This window comes from Chironomus tepperi, unplaced genomic scaffold (assembly GCF_022539635.2).
Source record: "Chironomus tepperi strain 1889 unplaced genomic scaffold, CSIRO-AGI_Ctep_v1 contig_451, whole genome shotgun sequence".
Classification (NCBI taxonomy): Eukaryota; Metazoa; Arthropoda; class Insecta; order Diptera; family Chironomidae; genus Chironomus; species Chironomus tepperi.
The window spans coordinates 496051-518548 of record NW_027226573.1 but is presented as its reverse complement, the minus strand read 5'-3'; the positions used below and the strand labels follow the sequence as shown (position 1 = coordinate 518548).

The 22498-nt window shown below is 32.1% G+C and overlaps 1 protein-coding gene across 1 annotated transcript in view; it reads right to left on the bottom strand.

Annotated features, from left to right (window-relative positions):
- The window catches only part of Samuel (SAM-motif ubiquitously expressed punctatedly localized protein), a 114952-nt gene that overhangs the window by 21916 nt on the left and 70538 nt on the right, over window positions 1-22498 (bottom strand). The window contains exons 3-7 of the mRNA XM_070650973.1: window positions 18160-18670; window positions 15107-15367; window positions 13746-13842; window positions 13554-13667; window positions 12629-13255 (exon numbers count right to left, since the gene is read on the bottom strand). Coding sequence (XP_070507074.1) covers window positions 12629-13255; window positions 13554-13667; window positions 13746-13842; window positions 15107-15367; window positions 18160-18670 — 1610 coding nt within the window. The remainder of the gene's footprint in view (window positions 1-12628; window positions 13256-13553; window positions 13668-13745; window positions 13843-15106; window positions 15368-18159; window positions 18671-22498) is intronic.

Here is a 22498-nt window from a genome sequence, read left to right as displayed (position 1 = left end):
TTATGAGCTGAATATGAGAATGAAGTGTAAATTTTTATGGTCTCAAATGGCACATTCAACTACTGATCATCATCATCATCATCTACTGTTGATGATTATGGGGAGTCACTTATTCTTAATATTTATGTGCATGGAAATTGTGCACCGTAAAGTTAGTGGATGTCTATGAGTAATGAACTGAAGAAAGGTGCAAATACTCACAGACGTAGGCAATAATGTATAAGATAGATGGATGTGGATAGTTTTTTAAGTAAAGTAGCAAACCATGACCAATGGATATGCTGCATATCTGGTTAATGCTGTTAATAATGTAATAAAATGTAGTCAGATTTATCAGTTCGGACAGCAAATGAACAAATGGATATTTGGACTTAAATAGAAGTTTGGAAGCAGATCAATCAAAATGTTGAATGACTTGATCATTATTAGCATAATTTATCGTCAAAAAATAGAGAAATAGCCGAAGAAAAGGCCATTTAGCAAGAAGAATTAGTTAACGAATTAAATCAAAATCAAATCAACCTTCACATGCTCATCTCGCAATCTGTTACGACTCATTTTGATGGAAGTTGATTTTTGTTGGAAATGGAATTGGTGATTTGGATGTTTATAATGTTGGCAGTTTGGGTGTTTTTAAGCAATTTGAGTGCTTATAGTTTGGGAATGATGAAAGTTTTGATTATTTTAAGAGGTTGAAGTATCAGATGTTATCCTAATGGAACTCTAAATTGATAAGGAAGTTTACTTTGATAGGACAACTTATGACCAATGAACATCTTTCGTTACCATGTTCATTATCATGTTTTCTCAATTTAGAATATCCAAATTACCGAACCACTCGCGTGTCTTACTTGGTGCCAGTTTGATTAGCTACGCACCAAAATAGCATTAGATTGTGAAGAAAAGGTGGAATCCGTATTTAGGTACGGATTTAGAATCTATGCCATTATGCAACTCGCGTTAACGAAAAGTATCGACGTAGCGATCAAAAATCGGCCAACGCCGTGACTTTGACTTGGGGCAGCAACCTCGTCAGAGTCATTCGAACCTGGTCATGACAGAATCACAACCGGCTTGTTACCCGATTCGGGTAAGTCTAGAAATTTACATCTAGAAACAGAACAAGTAATACTCTGAATAAGTCTCAATTAAGTGACACAAATGAAGAAGACAACAGATCCTTGGAAGCCGCTCTATATGGCGACTACATGGATTAACATTATTAATGATATTAATATATATCCCCGATCGGCACATATTGAAATGTTGCCACCACGGCGACAAGGTGGCAGTATACTTAGAGCCAGGTGCCTGCCAAAATTTCAATATGTGCCGATCGGGATATCCATTAATAAAATTGAAATCCAAGCGGTACAATGCGGTAAATCGCATTTTACACTATAAAAACGGATCGAAATCAGTCATCACGATCCCATCAGGGTAACCTTATCAAGCATCTTACTGTTAATACGGCAACGAAGCAATGCCTTAGCAGACACAGTATTTTGTCCAAAAAAAACTTATTCAAGTGTGTCCCCCAGGTCAAACCACCAAAAATTGCGCTCTATACTCATTTAAATCCCTCTCATTCTCACAAGCACACATTTTTTTTGTGAAAAATTCCCGTGAAATAATTTTAATTCCACTTGCTGTCTTCAAATAAATTTCTCTCAACAGTAAAAAGAGAAGGAATAAATAACGAAAGAGATTTTTCAACAATAATGGACATTCATCGAGCAAATAATGGCAATAACTTTTACTCGCTTCCTCAACAATTCACACAGCAGCCAAATGCTGTAATGGAAGAGATCAAGTTGATGAAAAGAAATGAGAATTGAAGAAGATGTGAAGTTAAAAAAAAAGTCAATAGAACTTTTCTTAGACTCAATAGCCATTGGAAATAAGAGGAAAAAAATTTAATACCGTTTTTCTTTCTTTTTTTTCGCATTTTAAAATTGTATTGGAATCTGGATGATGATTCTTTTATGCCTCCATCTCACTCACTCAACTCCATTCATTTACTTTTTTTCATTTTTATGAGTTCATTGATGATGATCTAGTTTAACTGTTAAAGTCAATCGGAATCACAGATGGTTGGTTGATGATGCACAAGATTCTTATATTTTTGCTGCTGCTGCTGTTGCTGCTCTTCCACTTGTTGTTATTATTATTTCATGTTATTAGTGAAAAAAATAAAAATAAAACAGTAATGAAGACAACAAAGACATCAAAGTCTGTGGTTTAAAAAGCGCAAGATTGGGAATTTTAAAGGGAATCTGAATTGTACAAATTGGCTGGTCGACCTGAATCTGTCCTCAAGTCGGCGTGATTATGGCTTGGTGCTCGATTTAAATCGACTCTAGTTAGCTATAGCTTGACTCTGGCTTGATGCTCGAATTGAGTCGATTTAAATCGAGCATCATGCTAGAGTTAAGTTCAATCGGGCACTATGACAGTGTCACCTCCAGTCAGGATCTGGATTTTGGATCAATTGACCGACTTGTGCTATTAGGTCAGGTTTGCAGTTGAATGGCTTTTGCCAGTGAATGATGTACCTGATTCCAATAATTCCTCTTTTTATGATACTTTGAGTTACTTTAACGATCCGAACGGGCAAACTATTACATTTGACTAGCTGTGTGTCTAGTTCTGAGGACGACTAATAGAGGTCGAGTAAGTGTAATTTGTCATCCCTAGAACAACATACCCAACTAGTCAAGGTAAAAACCTGTCCACTAAGGCTAAAGTCACGTCATGTAATCTCTTGTCGACATGAATCATTTGGAAGGTCAAACAGAGCAGCAGAAGCTGGAGTGTTTAAATGTTTTCTGCATCCATTTTGAAAATTCACGGGATTTTGGAATTTTTTAGGGTTTGCCACGAAAAACCTATCAACCTAAAGTTTTGCGCCCTAAAGATGAGGTTTACATCCCAAACCCTACTGAATAATCCCCTGCAGAGTAGCATACGTACTGACAATTATAGAAATACTTGAGAAATACTCTAACTAGCAGAAAAGAACAGCTAGTAAGACATCCATACCCATAACTAGACAGACAGACTACTTGTGCAGACATTCTCATCTATTCCCAATAGTAAATGCCCTTAACAATAAACTCAAAACAATTCAGATGAGGGCACTGAGAGAAACCACAAAGTTGTGAGTTGTGGCTCACTGAAATGGAACAGGTTACATTAAGATTCCTTTTTTTTTTCATCATCTTCCTTCAAGCATATTCAATTGCGTGTCGATTTGGCATATAATCATTAATGTTATTTTGCTTCTTTTGCATGCAGTTTTTTTTTTTTTGTTTTTAGTTCTTTTCCATTTCTGTTGTTTCCATAAATGCGAATCGTTTGTAATGAACTCATTATATCCATAACCCCTCACTCAGAAATGATTAAAATGTGTAATTTACTTCTTTTGTTGTGAGTTGTGGCTCACTGAAATGGAACAGGTTACATTAAGATTCCTTTTTTTTCATCATCTTCCTTCAAGCATATTCAATTGCGTGTCGATTTGGCATATAATCATTAATGTTATTTTGCTTCTTTTGCATGCATTTTTTTGTTTTTGTGCTGTTTCCATTTCTGTTGTTTCCATAAATGCGAATCGTTTGTAATGAACTCATTATATCCATAACCCCTCACTCAGAAATGATTAAAATGTGTAATTTACTTCTTTTAAAAACGGCTACAGAAATTAAATGGAAATTAATCATCTTTTGGATATCCAATTTTTAAGCGATTAATGAGTCGTGATTTTGCGATAATTTTCCAACTAGACTAGTTTTTTTTTGTTAAAGCATAAAGCCCCACTATTAGACTAATAGGATTAGAACTATAACAGAATCACGTAGATAAGTTTCTGCTTCTCATTGACGACTTAATAGGTTTAACTGATTTACAATCACAAGTAGCTGCTTTTTTTGTGTTTGCCATTATGGAATTTTATTATTTATCTGATGGATTAGAATGACTTTGAATTTATATGGAGCATGTATGGCATGCTTAATGTCCAGTTTGGATTAATTTGGATTTATAGTATAAGTTTTGATTTATTGGAGTGTTTGTTGCAATTTTTGTATCTTGGTATTGTTTGGTTGCTCTGATATTTTGCGAATAGCACAAGTTGACTTATCGATCCAGGGCAAATCCAGGGTCGTAACCATCGAATATGTATTTTTGAATATTGAAAATCTTTCTGGTTTAAGCCCAGAACAACCCACAACAACTCGGTTTCCTCTATTAAATACGCATGTAAATCGATCCGAAGTCCGGCATCAGGACGGCGTGATTCTTTGTTCAAGGTATGATTTAAACTAAATCTAACATCAAGTCAGTATCACTCAATCCTGGAAACTGATTTTTGGATTATTAAACAATTTATGCCTTTTGGTTATTACTTTTTTGATCTTTTTAGATGATTTTTGAATTTTTATGAAGAGTCCAATAGCACACAGAGGTATAAAATAGGCACAAAGGACCGCTTTGTAACTAAAATGATGTAGATGTATTTTGAAAGAATCATAATCAATTTTAGAGATTTTCAAAGTCTCGATTTCGACGAATTTTCGAACAGACAGATTCTAGAGAAGAGAATTCTTCGAAAATCACAATCTCTGTAAATCTCGAAACGAACTCTGGGATTCGGTCTCGATATCGGTCTGGGTCTCTAGAAACCTTAGTGGCTCTATTGAAATGAAGTCCTTAAGAAGAAGTGGTAGGCAACTTTGACATAAGACACATGGGATACAGTACATAACATTTCCCACATATTTTGACTTCATACCATCCGTCGGCACACCAATGTCTTTGTAAATCTTATTTAGAAAGCATTTTTAATTGAGAATAAGAAAAGATGGGAGTTGCACTTGTGTCTAATATTCAAGCTGATATAGTCTTAAAGAACAGTCAATCATAGCCAGTTTAAAGAGCTCAAGATCTAATTCAAAGCAACTAGAGTGCAGAGATCATTGAATTTGACTCATGCACTTCCAAACCATTTCACTTCTCATCATTTTACACTACAAGAACGTATTAATCCCAAGCTACCTCAACATTACACTTAATTTAAATAATTTGATACAAAACATAACATTTCCTTACCAAGAATCAAACTAGATAATCATCTATCTAAACATATATTTAATCTTAACCACAACATTTCCCATAAACACATAACATATCCAACAAGTAGCTTTTCATCAGCTATAAACTTAAACTTCATCAAAATGCATTAAAAATCTTCATAAAGGTAGTCAAGAAGAAGATAAAAAAAAATGCAGCATGCTAAGCGCTTCCACATTTAATTTTTTTGAGGAAGATAGAAAAAAATGCACAATGTAAAAGTATTCAGCAACAGCAGCAGTAGAAGCAACTTTGAAAGGTCATCATTATTAACATTTTTTTTTCTTATTTATGACAAGCAAAAAAGCACTTCTTTCACTTTATTTTTGCAAGCCGATGATGCTGAACAGCCTTTTGCAGAAGGAAAAGTTGTTAATATCGGTGATTATGAGATGGCAATATCTGATCATTAAACGATATTTATGCGATAGGTGGTAGCGGGGATTTTTTGATGAGTGAAAATTATATGAGGATCAATAGCTGATTATTAGATACATCAGTCTGTCAGTTGCAATCGCTTAATTTATCAGACAACATTTTATTGTTGACATTTTCGCACATCGTCATTGTCTTCACGTGGCTAATGTGAATGGGAGTCATATAAAAGTCAACAAATTTAGATTTAAACGGCTGTAAATGGACATAAATAATGATAAGAAGTTGTTTGACAATGATGTGATGGAGTTAGAGTGTTGTGTTGAGTTTGGGGAACTCCCAGATTCTTTAGTTTTGAAAAAAATTTGAAATTGATAGCTAGACTGAGAATGAGACCGAAAATGGGACTAAGACCAAGATCAAGAGCGGAAAAGAGTGCTAGACTTACACTGAGATCGATACCAAGACTGATATCAGGACAAAGACCAAAATCGAGACCGAGACAAGACTGATACCGTGACTTGGACCGATACCGAGACTGTGGACTTAGACGAAATCAAGAATGATACTGAGGACTGAGGACTGAAGACTGAGAACTGAGAACTGAGAACTGAGAACTGAGAACTGAGAACTGAGAACTGAGAACTGAGAACTGAGAACTGAGAACTGAGAACTGAGAACTGAGAACTGAGAACTGAGAACTGAGAACTGAGAACTGAGAACTGAGAACTGAGAACGAGCACGGACTCGAGACTAGGACTGAGACCAAAAAAAAAAACCAAGCCATACCGAGACTGACAATCGGGTCGAGATCGAGCCCGATACTGGGATAGATACCAAAATTAAGGCCGAGACTCTGACAAAAATCAGGACTGCGCTAAGACTGAGATTAAGACCAAGATCAGATACTGAGACGTATATATCGATTGGGACAAAGAAATAGACCGAAATTAGAAGAAATTAGAATTGAGACGGAGTCCGAGATCGGGACTGAGATGGAAACCGAGACTGGCAAGTCTTGGTCTCGATCACCAGGGTCCTTAACTGAGTTAAGGAGATTGACTATGGATGCAAAAATGATGTTGATGTCGTACTCAAGTAGTCCCTCAAATCCACCATTTTACCATCCATTGACCAACATCCTTGTTTCCACATCCACCCTCAATCTCTCAGAAAACTACAAGACCTCATTTGTCAACGACAACACAAAAATGAAATCGTCAGGAGAAACTGGAAACTTGGCTTTTAAATTTAAATAAATTAGACTTTCTGTTGATAGAGGACATAAATGTTGATACAGATTTCTAATGATGATCTTATTTCTGTTATTTTTGCTCGCGATCTTTTTAAATTGATAAAAAATTTATGATTTCAATAAAAAGTCTGCTTTAAAGCTACAAGTTTTCACTGCAAATTGATTTCTGCAATATTTCGAGCATTTATTTGCAATAATTTAAATAAATTTATTAAGTTTTGAGCCAAATTTTGTTTGTGTCTTGAGCTTATCTTGCGTGTTAATGACTTTTTATTATTGAGTTGTGCTTGTTTATTGCAGGAACTAGGATAGGTGATAATAAATCAAACAGTTTTATGACCCGAATGAAATGGATTTTAAATTATTCGTAAATATATTTTAATCTAGATTTTTGACATTATTAAGTTGTTAACATATGAGGATGTTTATAGCTGTGAATTGACTTTTAAGATGACAGTGATGTCAATTGAGTATCCGGGGTGGATATTGGCCGAGTTAGCAGTTACCAAAGCTTGAAACCGACTCAAATTGTGTATGGAATTGAGTCGACTTTTCCATACAAAATCCGAGTCATCTTCAAGCTCTAACAGTTACCATATTAGGCCATAATGTCAAATGTCCTCCAAAAATAAATAAAGCAATTTCAAATGGTCCAATTTTTCTTAACAGAAGTGTCAACATTTTTTATATTTCACATATTTCGCTGAAATCTCGTTGAAATATATTCAAATTTAGATCATTTTTCATTCAAATAATATAATTTTTTATTTTGGTGAATAAAAGTCACAGGTGAAGTTTAAAGAGGATTTGATATTTTTGGATTTTTTTGTGGTTCAGACAGTGAATTTGAATTTGAAGCAGGAAAATGAAAGAATTTTAATGATTATCTTAGTGTTATTTGTTTTACTCCTGATTTTAATATAATTCATTAAATTCTATTCGGAGTCTAGTCAGAATAAACTCAGGAGTAGTTTATTTGGCTTTTATTAATTAAATAGTCATAATTTGTACATCCTGAATTTTTCAAGCTTACTTAGCCTGTAATTCAGCCTTTAGTTACAGATATCTCCAAATCACATTTTTGTCCCTAGTAAATTCGATAGAAATTGTTTCAATTAATAATCAGTAAAATGTCCAAATTGGCACCGAGCTGCCGTGATCGACAAATTTTTCTGAATTTTTTTAACGTGATAATGCCGGAATTTAAATGAACCAATTACTGAACCTTGCATCAAGTCATTAATTTTATTCGAGTCTATACCAAATACTGACATCCAAATTTTAATCAATGTAATTGCTGATATGATACATTTTTTGAATTCGTGTGATCCAAAACTGACAAACTGATGTATAATGCTACATCTTTCCCGACGGCTGAGGCCAAATGTTTAATCATGTAACATGATCGCTGATTTTGACTCATTCTTACGGAGAAAACTGAATTTTTCTGAAAGCTGCCAATTAATAGATCCGAAAATCGGCATCAGACCCTGTCATAATTCCGAATTTATGCCGAATCCAGCATCATACTTGAGTCATACCACCTTGGGGCCGAATAACTGATCGATCAACCGATTTGTTCTATTCAGAGATACGGAAATATTTGTATTTAAAGATTTTAGCAGATTAGCATTAAGTCATAGAGATAGAAATGAGAATCCCATCAATGAAATCATCACTTTGCATTCTAAAATAGTCTATTTGTCTCTAAAATGGGATTTCCGTATTCAAATAAAATTCTAAAAATATCATCTGATTTAAAAATCTATTTTCATCCAATTTAGAAAGATATTAATGGATATGAATTTATATTTTGTGCCATCTTGTGTTAAGCTTAACGATTAAAGTCCAGATAAGAATATTTAATCTTAAAAGGTTATTGAGAACTGAAAAGTTCGAATTAATTAATTTATGGAAAGAAGATCCTGAAGATTTTTTGAGAATTTCTGATGTAATCGACCCACATGCTGTATGCAACAGCTTAGAATTGATTGAGATTAGTATGAATAAATTAACAAGGCATTGCTGTCCAAACTCCATTGATATTCAATCCATCAATTACTAATTCAGCAAATATCATTGCAGTCATTAACAATGGGCAGTAATAACCATAATTACGAGTCTATAATCCCCAAAAATTAATACCCTTTGAACCCCAGTATCACACCTCAATTACCAGCAATTCCACCCGATAATTGACTAGTAAAATTACACTCAATTAAATAATAAAAATTACATGCAATTTAAAATAACTGCAAAATCATTTTCAAGGAAGAGTCTTTTGTATTCTTAATAAGTAACACATTGAAAAAAAGAAGTAAGTTAAAAAAATAATAATATTAATTGAGATAGAGTATAAGAAGATTGAAAATCAAGTTTTACAGCCTCGCCATGTGTCATTTTATCATGTCACTCGAGCGGTTTCACCATAGGCGACGAGTGTGAACAGGGAGCTGCTTTATCTGTTTGCGCTATATATATTGAGAAGTAATATGTATGTGAAGCATAATTTATATCCATCGTCGTAGGCGCAAGCTCTAATAAATTGATACCTATCATAAACTCATGTTGGTAACATTTCCTAGCTCTTGCCCAAGGATTTATGAATACACATATATGTTGTTTTTTTCTTTGCTGTACATTTGTGACAATCTGTTCGAAGATATGTATCATTTGAAATAGTTGGAAATGAAGGAATGGAGGGGTGATTGGAAGTGATGTCTGTTGGGAATTTGGAGTGATTTCTTAGAGATTTAGAGTAAAGTATTTATGTAAAAAAGAACCTGTAACCTGTAGTAGCTTGGAATGCTAGGAAGCTTGGAAGTTAGGAATGCTAGAAAGACGGCCGTCTGGTGTTATGTGATAAAAGGTCAATAATGTGAAAATGATCTATTCAGATGCTATTTTAAGGATATTACAGGATTGCGAATCTTAAAATTCAGCTTTAAGCTTCAAAAGCTCAACATTACTATCGATTCGATGTCCTGAAATATCTATTGAATGAACCATTTTTGGGTACTTGACCCCTAATTCCTCTCAAAAATTACGATAAAAGAACCAATAATATCATTATTTCAGAATAATGCAGTGCTAGTTATGTTAACAGAGGAGTCTAAGAGTATGATGAGCAATACATGCAGTCAGTTGTACATATCATCTCGTACCCAATTATCTATCTTCTCCTAGAAGTCAAAGACCGTGCTCTGAAGAGCAGGGTAAACTTAGAACAAGCTCTCGAAAGCATGCTAATTCCCTGTTAGGGTTTGACTATCTCTTGGTTGATTCCGATAATTAATCGAACTAGAACACATGAAGTGGATTTTATAGGAAAGTCTGGATGTCTTAGCTGGCAACCCCAGCTGCAGACTAGGTTATATAACAATAACTCAAACTCACTAACAACTGACTTAGGAGTTAGTATCTTGGATTCATCTTGGATTCATCCTTGTTATGCTAGATAATATGCGGCTTAATCGAGAATTCACCGACAGAACCTTAGTTTTCTCTAATAACATTGAGATAGCATTTAGAAGAACCAGCCTTTAGGCTACATCTGAGAAAGACCATGGATCACAGTTGATCTGTATGGCCATCAAAGTAAGTAAGTAAGTAAGAGACCATCCAAGAACACATCAACACAAAAACTAAATTCTCATTCATCTTACACAGCCATCACTTCCCAACAACCCCCATATCAACTAAGAAGAAGCAGTCCAAGCAGGAATTCTTCAATGGCAAGGAGACCAGAACCAGATATATATATATTGCAATATTTATTCTCCAACCTTACTCAATGTCATTCCTACCAAGCATTCTCGCATGTTATCTCAATTAACAGCACATTCGAGAAGTGCAATAATTTGTTATAATGAAATACCGCATTCACAAATATCTCCGCCGACCGACTCGTTCTATCTCAATGTTTTTGATAAATGTCATTTGCATTCTAATTTAATTGAACAGTTGAAGTAAGGAAATTTTTTTATATAAATTCTCTCTTTTTTCGCATTTTTTTATTATTTGTAACCTGTCGCATTCAGGTATGGAAAATATTTAATGTCAACGTGCGGGGCAGTTTCTGTCTCTGTTTCACTCACTCACATTGAGTCGTTCGTTCGCGTGAATAATCTCTCATAGACTGAACACAGATATGGAGGGATAAAATAAAATAAAAATTCTGCGCAATTAGCTTTGGCGACAATTTATTTGTATGGTTAATGGTTGGCAATTATTTAAGTGAGAAATTGAACTTAAGCTCATGTTATTTTTGCGCTGTTGTGTGTGCTTTGTTCTGGTTGGTGCAAGGTGTATTTACTGGTGATAAACAATTTTTATGATATCTACTTATTATGATTTGTTGACAGTAATGAAGATATAAAGGAGAGTTGTAAGACTGTGATTAGATATAATGAGAGAAACTTCAATGAATTTGCTGATTTAATACTCAAAAGCCAGCCGTGTTCACAGGCCGGTATGAATCTAGCATGGAGTTGGATTTGGAAGAATACATTCTATAATCAGAAATGAGTCAGAAACGGGATTAGGGAGTTCTTGGTCATTTTATCACAAATTTTAATTATTTAAGACAGTTTTTAGATCAATATTCTTTAGTGACACTACGTATATGGGATTATGGTTCATAGGACCGACCGAATTTTATTATTTCGGCTGATATTTCGATTGGTCCTATGAACCAACCCCCGTGTATGGATGTTCAAATTAAGATCATAATACCTTTAACTAAGTGTTGGGCAACTTATTTGCTTCGGAACTAGTCGATTCCGAAAATTTTCCAAAAACCCGAAACGACCAACTTTCTAAAGCTCTCAAATGGTTTGATGTAGCACCCTAATTTTCTAACTCTTCACATCATGTTATTATACATACCAATTGCACATTTGATCTCTTGTACATCATTATTACATGAATATGATCATATTATGGTGATCCATGTCAATATTAAGATATTACGAGAACGGTTGAATAACTCATGAAAGGATACTACTGTTTGCGACAATATTGGGCAAGATATAGGAAATTTTGGAGTGTTTTGTAGCTTTTGTAAGGAAGAACATGAATTAAACTATCTAATTGAAACCATGGATGAAAGACAGATGTATATTGATACCAGGGCTTTCAATTCAAATATCAAATTGTACTAAAACTTGACTAAACTCCAAAATAGATCTCAAAATTGATTTAAATCCCATTTCATAGAGCAAAGAGCAGAGTAATTTGAAAGCAACGCTCACGAGTATGTTCATCTGGTAAATGCTCATAAATAAGTAAGACATTTAAAAATGTAATGCTCAACTAGTACTCTCGAGAGCATGCTCTTTGCCTGTTAAGGCCAACTAATAATGCTGATATTGCCTAATATGTAAGTTGATACCCTAAAAACACCACAAAACATCAATTTCCTCAATAAAAATCCCCAAAAGTCTCCATCCCCTGCCTATATATCTCTTTCCTAATTCCTTCTCATTCCTTAACATCTTTCTAGCTTGACCAGAGCAAAGCTTTAGGCAAATGTGTTTATAGATGTAATAATAATAAATTAAAGTTAAAGAGCACCCACGCGAGCTCAATCACGAATGATCAAGTTAAAGTACGGGGCACAAATGTAAGATTGAGAATAAGAAAATTTATAGATATTGTCACAAAGAAGCTGTGTATAATCCCCATTCAATGATTTTCTTATATATGAGATTATTAATAATAAAAATTGAAAACATTTATTTTTTTCATCATGTGATTAAGTGAAGAATAAAATATTGTCGCTTAAAGGCTTTTAAGTATCATGGACAATTCGTAATAAAATTCAAATTTGGATCATAAATTATAAAAAGGCACAAAAAAATCACTCACCTTAACATATTCAACACAAATTGCAATACTTTGAACAAAACTGCACACTTCATCCACATTCCATGCATTAATTTCATCAATTTTCATTTGGCATTTACGTGTTGACTGTTGTGTGGCTGTTTGCTCGCTATTATTACTTGTTGTACTACTGCTACTGGACGATGAAGTACTAAAACCTGATGTTGACGTTGTTAATTGATTATTTGTTGTTGTGACATTGGGTGATGTCGCTTGCTGTTGACGTTGTGCTTCCGTTATTGTTGGCGATAATTTGATACGTTTTGCAAGCGGTGGCGTACTTGATGAACTGAGATCAAGTGGTGATACACCCATTGATGGATTATTATCATTTATTGGACTTTTATATGGAATATTTGTCATTGTTGTTGTTGTTGATGATGCTGATGGTACTTGGGTACCAATTGGTGGTGCTGGTGGTGATCGTGTTGATAATTGATGAAGTGCTTGGAGATTTGTGAGGGCGGGAAATGGATTAAAATTATTAAAACTACCTAAATTTGGCATCTGTGTTGATGTTGATGGAAAATTATTGAGGTTGGGAAGTTTACGCGGCTTGTCGGCGTCTTTAATTAATTTTTGCATTTCTGCTTCTTGTGCTGCTCTCGCCTGTAAGATGACAACGATTAATTAATAATTTGTTTGAGGTCAAGCAAGATGGTTTAGCATTTTTAAGTGGTAAATTGAGGTATTTAAGTAGCGGTTTGGGTGGGTTTGAGTCTTGAGTGACTTAATGGTTGACTGACAGCCTGGTTGACTGCAGAACTAGACCATTAAATGATTGAGCGACTTGTGACAAGCAATTAGACACTGATTGACTAGGATGTCAGCCTGGAATGCGCTCTATCCACCCACAAACCCCTCATTAAACCAGCAAAAAATTACATAAAAGTGAAAAAACACTTACAAGTAGCACCAATGCCCTCGTACTTCCCATATCGAGCATCGGATTGAAAATATTATTTTGATTAAATTGAAGACTTGAGAATAAAGATGTGAGGAGATTTTGATTTGATGGAATCTGTTGAATAAACATAAATAAAATTGACATTTTAATGTGAGGCACATGATATGAAATAAAAAGATGTTTAAAGCTTACTTGTGGAGGCGAGCTTGGCTTTTTGTCCAATGATGTTGATGTGTCGCGATTTGATTTGATTCTAGAGTCCATAAATGTATTTTTGGGTGTAGATAAGCTGTAGATTGAGAGATGAGAGACATAAATTAATAGGAATGGATGAATATGATTGGGTTGGTGTTAAGTTGCAGCTTTTTTGAGGGGGAAAATGTTGAAATTACGGAGTTTTTTTAGGAATTTGAAAAATTTAACGAAAAATTTGCACCAAAGAATTTAGTGTAACAAATTTTAATTTCAAACTTTTTGAAAATTTAAACAAATTGTTAAACTGCACTGTTATAAAAATTTAGTTAAAAAAGATTATGCGTAGAAATATAAAAATTTTAAATGAACTACATATTTAATTTTCAAAAATTTATAACATGTTTCTTTTAAATTTAAGAGAAGCCAAAATTCTTTAAAGAAATTTGAAAAATTTAAAAAACTTTGAAATTCCACGAAAATTAGCTAATCTATTGAGAAATTTGAAACCAATTTAAAGCTGAACAATATTAAATTTAAAACAATTTAAAACTCAAGAAATTTGTAAAAATTTAAAGAAATTTGAAAAATTGGCGTAACATATATGTTACATTTTTTATCAAAAATTTATGTTAATTTGTTAAAAATTTTAATGATGAATTTGAAAAATTTAAGGCCGAAAAGAAATTTGATTCAAAAGTTAAATTTAAAATTTAAATTTGCAAATTTAAAAATTTAAATTTGAATTAATAAATGAAAAATTTAAAGAAATTTGAAAAATTTAAAAAATTTGAAATTTGAAAGATTTAAAGCAATTTAATTTAAAGAAATTTGAAATTTGAAAAAATTTAAAGAAATTTGAAAAATTTAAAGAAATTTGAAAAATTTAAAGAAATTTGATTTAAAAAATTTTTTAAGAAATTTGAAAAATTTAAAGAAATTTGAAAGATTTAAAGAAATTTCAAAGATTTAAAGAAATTTGAAAAAATAAAATAAAATTGAAAAATTTAAAGCAATTTGAAAAATTTAAAGATATTTGAAAAATTTAAAAAATTTGAAAAATTTGAAATAAATTTGAAAAATTTCAAAGAAATTTGAAAAATTTTGAAAAATTTAAATAAGAAAAGTTTAAAAGAAAAAATTGATTCAAAAAAATCAAAAAAAAATGAATTTTGAAAAACTAAAAGAAATTTGAATAAAAATTTTTAAAGAAATTTGAAAATTTGAAATTTGAAAAATTTTAAAAAAGTTTAAAGAAAAAAAATTTGAAAAAATTTAAAAAAACTTAAATTTAATTTTTCTCATTTACTTTCCCCCTCAAATTAAACTCCAATCAATATAAAGTCATTCAAAAAACCTACTCATTGGAATTATTATTGCTATTATTGTTATTGTTATTATTATATTTGGCAGCTAGTGTTCTCATCATGTCAGAATAATTAAGTGGCGGAAGCTCTGGACGTTGTGTATTGCCACCGTTGTTCCCATTCCCCAGATGTGTTGTCGATGCTGACAACAATGAATTGATATTTGGATTATTCATCAAATTATTTGGTTGTGCTGTCTGTGGCGGTGTTACTGTTCCAATATGATTATGTGACTGTGGTGTTACACTTCGTGGTCTATAAAATGACAAAAATAATGAAAATTTATCTCTTATTGATATTAAATTTGTGTCGAGTTTTGCAAAAAAGCTAGGCTGATGCGACAATCACAAACAACAGTGATATTAGGTGAGACTCGCGCTCTCTTTTTTCACAATCGTCGTAATATGTCTTAAATATCAAGGTCAAATCATTATGAAAAATTAGTCGAGCATTTATTTTAGCTTAGCTGCTGCTGCTGCTTACTTTGTTTAACACTCTGCTTGATAAATGATTTGGATAGACGCAACAGATTCAATGAAATTATTTAAATTTAAATTTATGGCTCTATCAAGAAATTAATTTCAATGACAGGGAACTAAAGGTAAATTGAATGAGAAGAAACAAAAGATGAAAAATTGATGATTTTGGTATGGATGTAGATGGTTTTTGGCGCATTTTTTGGTGATTGTGGAGGTTTGAGGTATTGTTTTGAATTTGAATCTTAAAATTTTAAGAATTAAAAAATTTAAAATCTTAATATGTTTAAAATTTGAAAATTTTGAATTATTTGAATTTAAAAATTTTGAATCTGTAAAATTTGAAAATTTTGAATCTTTAAAATTTGAAAATTTTGAATCTTTAAAATTTGAAAATTTTGAAAGTTTTAAAATTTGAAAATTTTGAATCTTTAAAATTTGAAAACTTTGAATCTTTAAAATTTGAAAATTTTGAATCTTTAAAATTTGAAAATTTTGAATCTTTTAAATTTGAAAATTTTGAATCTTTAAAATTTGACAATTTTGAAGCCTGAAAATATGAAAATTCTCTTAAATTAGAAAATTTTGAATTTTTAAAATTTGAAAACTTTGAACCTTTAATTTCTGAAAATCATAATTTTCAAAAGTTTTGAGATTCAACATTTTAATTTTTTTAAAGTTTTCAATTTTTAGTTGAATTTTTTTTTCGAAAAGTTCAAATTTTCACAAAAAGCAAGTTTGATTCACTAATTTCAATTCAATTACAATTTAAAAATTCTATGAAAATCGAATTATTTAAAATCAATAGAACAAAAAGCCAATTCACTCTCATTTAAAGTCCATTCAAACCAAATTTCTATGACTTATGATCCGTAAATCCTCATCACACAAAAAATGCAGCTAATTCTTCACCTCATACAGTTAAACTGTAGACAATAACCCAACCTTCTTTTGATAAAATGCGTTTTGTAAAAAAATTGGCATTAAAAGATAAATGTGAAAGAGTAATTAAGTAGCGTGTATAAAAGTCACAATACAAGAAGTGACCGTAGACCGTATGAGAAATATAAAAGAAAAGAAAAAAATAATAAAAAAATGTATTGAAAAAAAAAAAAACGGCAAAAAAAAGTCGATTCTCATAAGAGTTCACCATTGAATGATGAGAATGAAATAAAAGGTAAAAGAAACATAATGTAGCGATATTTCTCATCATCGCATCGTTCATGTAAAGTATTGTACAATTGGCTTCGCTAACTGAAAATTGATTTTCTTTATGACCGTCGATTGAATGAAATTTGTAATGAAATGAAATGAAACAATGAAGGAGGAGGATAGGGCTGTACTAACAGTGAAAGGCATCATCTCATATAAGACTTCATGCTATATGTTATTCATTCAAAAGAACTTGACGGAAATCGAAAGATTTAAATGATGGTACAGTTAAGAAGCATGTCGAATTTTTTGAGCTTCTTAAATGATTGAAAATCATGTGGAAAATATGCGATATTGATTTGTTTTGTTAGCTCGATTTTTGAGGATGTTGAAAACTGAATTGCTCGATTTGACTCAAGTTGATCTGAGAATTCCTCAAGTTGACTCAAGAATTCAAGTTGACTCAAGAATTCTTCAAGTTGACTCAAAATTCCTCAAGTTGACTCAAGAAATCTTTCAAGTTAACTCAAGAATTTCCTCAAGTTGACTCAATAATTCCTCAAGTTGACTCAAAAATTATTTAAATTGACTAAAAAATTCATCAAGTTGATTCAAAAATAGTTCAAGTTGACTCAAGAATTCTTCAAGTTGACTCAAGAATTCCTCAAGTTGACTCAAGAATTTTTCAAGTTGACTCAAGAATTCCTCAAGTTGACTCAAGAATTCCTCAAGTTGACTCAAGAATTTCTCAAGTTGACTCAAGAATTCCTCAAGTTGACTCAAAAATCTCTCAAGTTGACTCAAGAATTCTTCAAGTTGACTCAAAAATTTCTCAAGTTGACTCAAAAATTGTTCAAGTTGACTCAAAAATTGTTCAAGTTGACTCAAAAATTGTTCAAGTTGACTCAAAAATTGTTCAAGTTGACTCAAAAATTGTACAAGTTGACTCAAAAATTGTTCAAGTTGACTCAAAAATTGTTCAAGTTGACTCAAGAAATCATCAAGTTGACTTAAGAGCTCCTCAAGTTGACTCAATAATCCTTCAAGTTAACTCAAGAATTCATCAAGTTGACTCAAATAATTCTCATGTTAACTTAAGAATTCATCAAGTTGACTCAAAAATTCCTCAAGTTGACTGAAAAATTGAATCAAGAATTCGTCAAGTTGAAGCATCTTCTTCGAGATGAGTCAAGAATTTCTCAAGTTGACTCAAGTTGACTAAAAAACTCCTCAATTTGACAAAAAACTTCAAATCCCAAAAAATGCGTCATAATTCCAACTTAATTGACCAAGATACTTTCCAGCCGCCTTTTTTGCAAAGAGGATAGACACCAGCACAAAACATTCATCTATTGTTTATGGGAAACTTGAATGTGATGTGCCGTAAAAATCAATTATTAAGCTATAAAAATCACTCACCTATATATTGATAAATCGTTGATTAATGGCGGACTAAGTCTCTCAGTTTTAACAGGTCCATTACCATTTGTCTTATTGCCATTATTAATTCCATTGCTCAACTTACTTAACGACGTAATTTGACTAAGTTTTTGTGCTGTCGCTGGCGATAATTGACCATTTTTAATAAAATTCATATTGCTATCTGATGAGCTTTTAATAAGTTTATCACCAAATGGACTAACAGCAGTCATTGGCGTTACATTATTATTATTAATCACCAAATTACTATTATAATTATTATTATTGTTGTGTAAAAAATTTTTATTATTATTTTCAATTTGTTTATTGCGCTCATTAAGCATTTTATCAACGGAATATTGTAATGTATTGTGAATGGGTTTTCGTTTGGCGCGAGCATTTTTGTGATTTTCACTGTTACTCAAATTACCGTTCACCGATGCACCATGTGGCGATATTTGTAATGATGGTGATGAGGCTGTTTGTGGCGATGATTCTGATGTTATTTCACCTGTAATTGAAAATAATGTTAACATTATTATTTATTTCTATTTAAAAAATCATCTTTAGGCTGAAAATTTTGTAAATGATTTAAATTAAACTAAAAATTGTGCCGCTGAGCACTCAAAAGCTATTTTAGAAATTAACAAAAAATTGTAAGCAACTGAATTCTTAACGGTTAAATGAATAAAGTTTAGTGTTCTTAGTTATTTGAACTTTAATTCCCTTTTTTTTCCTCACATTTCATTCAGTTTACTATAATAAAAAAAGATTATGGCTGGAATAAGAAGAAATTCCATTTATATTTTTATGAAACAATGGCACTTTTTATACTCTATAGCATAATTATGATGATTACGGGCAAAACTATAAGAGTAAACTAATGTCACATCATTATCATAAAATTATCAATTTCTCGACTTTATATCTTGGACTTTAATAGCTTTTAACAGCACAAATGGCAAATGTTACAAAAAAAAAAATATGTGAAATTCAGGGATGAGATGCAGTCGACATGACTTCCATGCTTGAGGGGAATTGTGATAAGAAATTGGATAAGCTTGCAGATGCAGATGTTGTATGATTTTGTGGTCTAGAATATTATATTGGGATTGCTTAAAATTGGCACTGCGATCAATGATCTGTTGTATTATCTCACAAAGCCTCTATAGAATGTCTATGTCCTTGATGAATCTAATTATGTCCAATTTCTAGTCTAACTAAAAGCTCATATCAGAAAAGATGCAGAACAAGAAGGCAAACGGTATTAAAATGGAATAAAATCGTGCACCTTGGGCAACTTGAAGCTGTTCATAAGCTTTATTTGGTTAAGTCCGGTCTCAAACCAGAGTAAAGTTGGCTTGTTCCGGATTTTTGCCCGTTTCAACTATATATCCTTTCCGGGAGTAGAATAATCTTCAGAACCCTTAGTCTCGAATATCATAAATTGGTTAGTCTATGAAAAATCCGGTCTAAGACTGTCGTGACACTGATTTGGTGTCAGATTCAGTTTAAATCCTAAATCAAGTCATGGTCATGCCGGCCAAAAATCCTACATGACTCTGACATGTTTTCATGCAAGATTTAGACCGAAATCAGCACCAAATCAGTTTCACGTCGGTCTGATTCTGGATATTAGATCAATTGAATGGTTTTTGCTATTTAGGAACCAGATAATGCTTAGACATCCTGCTCTGTAGATCCAGAATCTTTTCATATAATTTCAGAATCAAATTTTGACTGAAAATTCCATATTTCAAAGTTTTCTGTCCATAAATATCTGAGTATGATAGCAACCAACCTGAATCTAGAATATTGAAGGCACTGCTTATCACAAAATTCCAAAAAACATCAAAAAGTCACGGAACAATTCACACAAAAAACTATTAAATTAACCCAAAAAACTTTTCAAATTCACAGACCACTAAGATTTACTTATTTAAAAAGTATTCACAAAATTACAAACTAATGCATGAACACATTAATTTAATCTACATCAAACATCAATTTCCAGCAATCATCTCATACTTTATACATTTGCCTGCCCATACTCCACAACCATTTAACCCCAAAGTTCAAAACATTCGACACACTAAAAAAAACTGTTAAAAATCTTCAATTCATGATAAGATCCATCCATACTAAGAGATTCAAAGCCAAAAAGTCATCCCAAGTTCACATAATTCACATGGAAGTCAGTCCATTGATGAATAGACGAAGAGCAAGGCAAAAAGAGAACTGAGAGAATAAATATATGTAATAAAAGATTGTGTACGACTTATAAGGAAAAAAGTCTTCATATATAGCAAGAAACAGCAACATTCGACACCGTGCTCGATGTCAACACAATTTAAGGTTAGGTTGAGGTTAAAAGCAACAAAAAAAGTATAAAAGAATGAAAAGAACAACATGACAAAAGAAGGCAATTTGCATTCCTATCCTCGCCTTCAAACCATTGCATTTTAACTGACTTACAATAATTGTGCAATGTAAATAGGTGTCGTTGCCAGATCAAGACACATTTCAAATAATCCCTCGAGCAATGCTCACATATGCTAAAATATATTCCGCGATGAATTTGTGCCAAACGAATAAAGAACAACAATAATGAAAGAGAGAACAACATTATTTTTGTTGTTTTTTCATGTTTTTGTTTTAGCATATCTGAAAAAAAAAATAAATCCCTTCTCACCTTTTTTTTTGGTGCATTTTTTAGCATGTTCTGTGATAGATTAATGATTGGATTGCAGTTTAACCGTTAATTTGCCGCTTAACTAATTCAGAGATTTCAGAATTTTAGAATAGACTCAATTTTAGTGATAGAACAAGAATTGCTGGAAATTAATAAGCTGTGACCAACGACAGAGTCTACTTCATACACATTAGATTGTGTATGAACAATGTACAATGATTGGTAACAATGTATATTAATTAATTTGAATGGTTTAAAAAGGAAGGAACTGTTGACAGTGATAATAATGCATACAATATTGAAAACTGATAAGCAAAGCCAGCGAAAGAGCCAGTTTCAGGTGTCTGAGAGAGGCAATGGATCATAATTGATTAAAGTAAGTAATAAGATTAAAGAAGTGATGTTTAATAAGATCAGATCAAAAATATAATTCAGGTTGATCTCTCAAAAATTACAGAATGCCCAAAAATTGCCTGAGAGAGGCCATGATGAATAATTGATTAAAGTAAGTAATTAAGCTAATGAAGTGATGTGTTAATAAGATCGAATCTCTCAAAAATTAAAATCATAAATTTATACGCCGAATCCCGAAAATCGTCCAGTAGGAATAAAAGCAGCCTTATGATCTAATGATCTGTCTTTTAGATTGAATACTGATCAGTTGGACTATTAAGATTATCTAGCTTTTTAATATTCATAGAAAGCCTTTTGTAGATACTTAAATAGGCCCTGATTTTGAAAATTATGAATGTGCGTCTAGTCAAGACAGGCTTTTCATTGTCAGAAAATTAAGAAAACCTATTATATAACTTGTCATTCGCAAAATCATGTATCATTTCTTAAGAATCATAGTGCTTCAACCAGAGTTGGCAGGACTCTATTGTATAGGACTCCACTTGAGCTCAAATACCAGACAAGGCACCTTTTAGGTATTCAATTTAGACGTTTAAGAAGCTTCTTATCTAGGCCAAGAAACTGGAATACATGGAATATTTCATATAAATTTTTGGAAAACTTGTGAATTCTTATATACGAAATGGGAACAATACAGATGGAATACTAGGTGTGCATCTATGCATCTAGACTCATCTAATTTTGGCAAACCCTAGAATAATTAGAAGGACTTTCATGAATTTTGAAAATATTTGCGATTATATTCCAGAGTTCCCAGACCTTGCTTCTCATTGTAACAAAAAAATCCAAATCTGCGCTTCCTACATCACCTCCCAATACCCTCAAAACTTGTGTTTTGTTGTCGCTCAATTTAAATTTTTTTGTAGGTGTTAAAAACATAAAAGATTTGTATGCAAAAATAAAACTTATTTGTGCAATTTTTTTTTCTTCACTACCTTTAATAAGTATGCATGTGGTGAACTATCAAAAAATAAAAAAAAATTGTGAAACGAACGAAGCAGAAAAAAAAATGAAAAATAAAGTGAAAAACCTGTCACACGCTTTTTTTTGCAAAAAAAAGAGAAACAATTTGACGGATAATGTAGTTTGGCACATGAGCCATAAAGCATAAAGGCGCAAGCAATGAATTACATTTCTTTCTTTTTTCTCCTTTATTGCGCGGCTCTGCACGATTGTCGCAATTTATATAGCCTGAAAGTGTTGAAAGCTTTAAAAAAAAATTATTTCATGTAA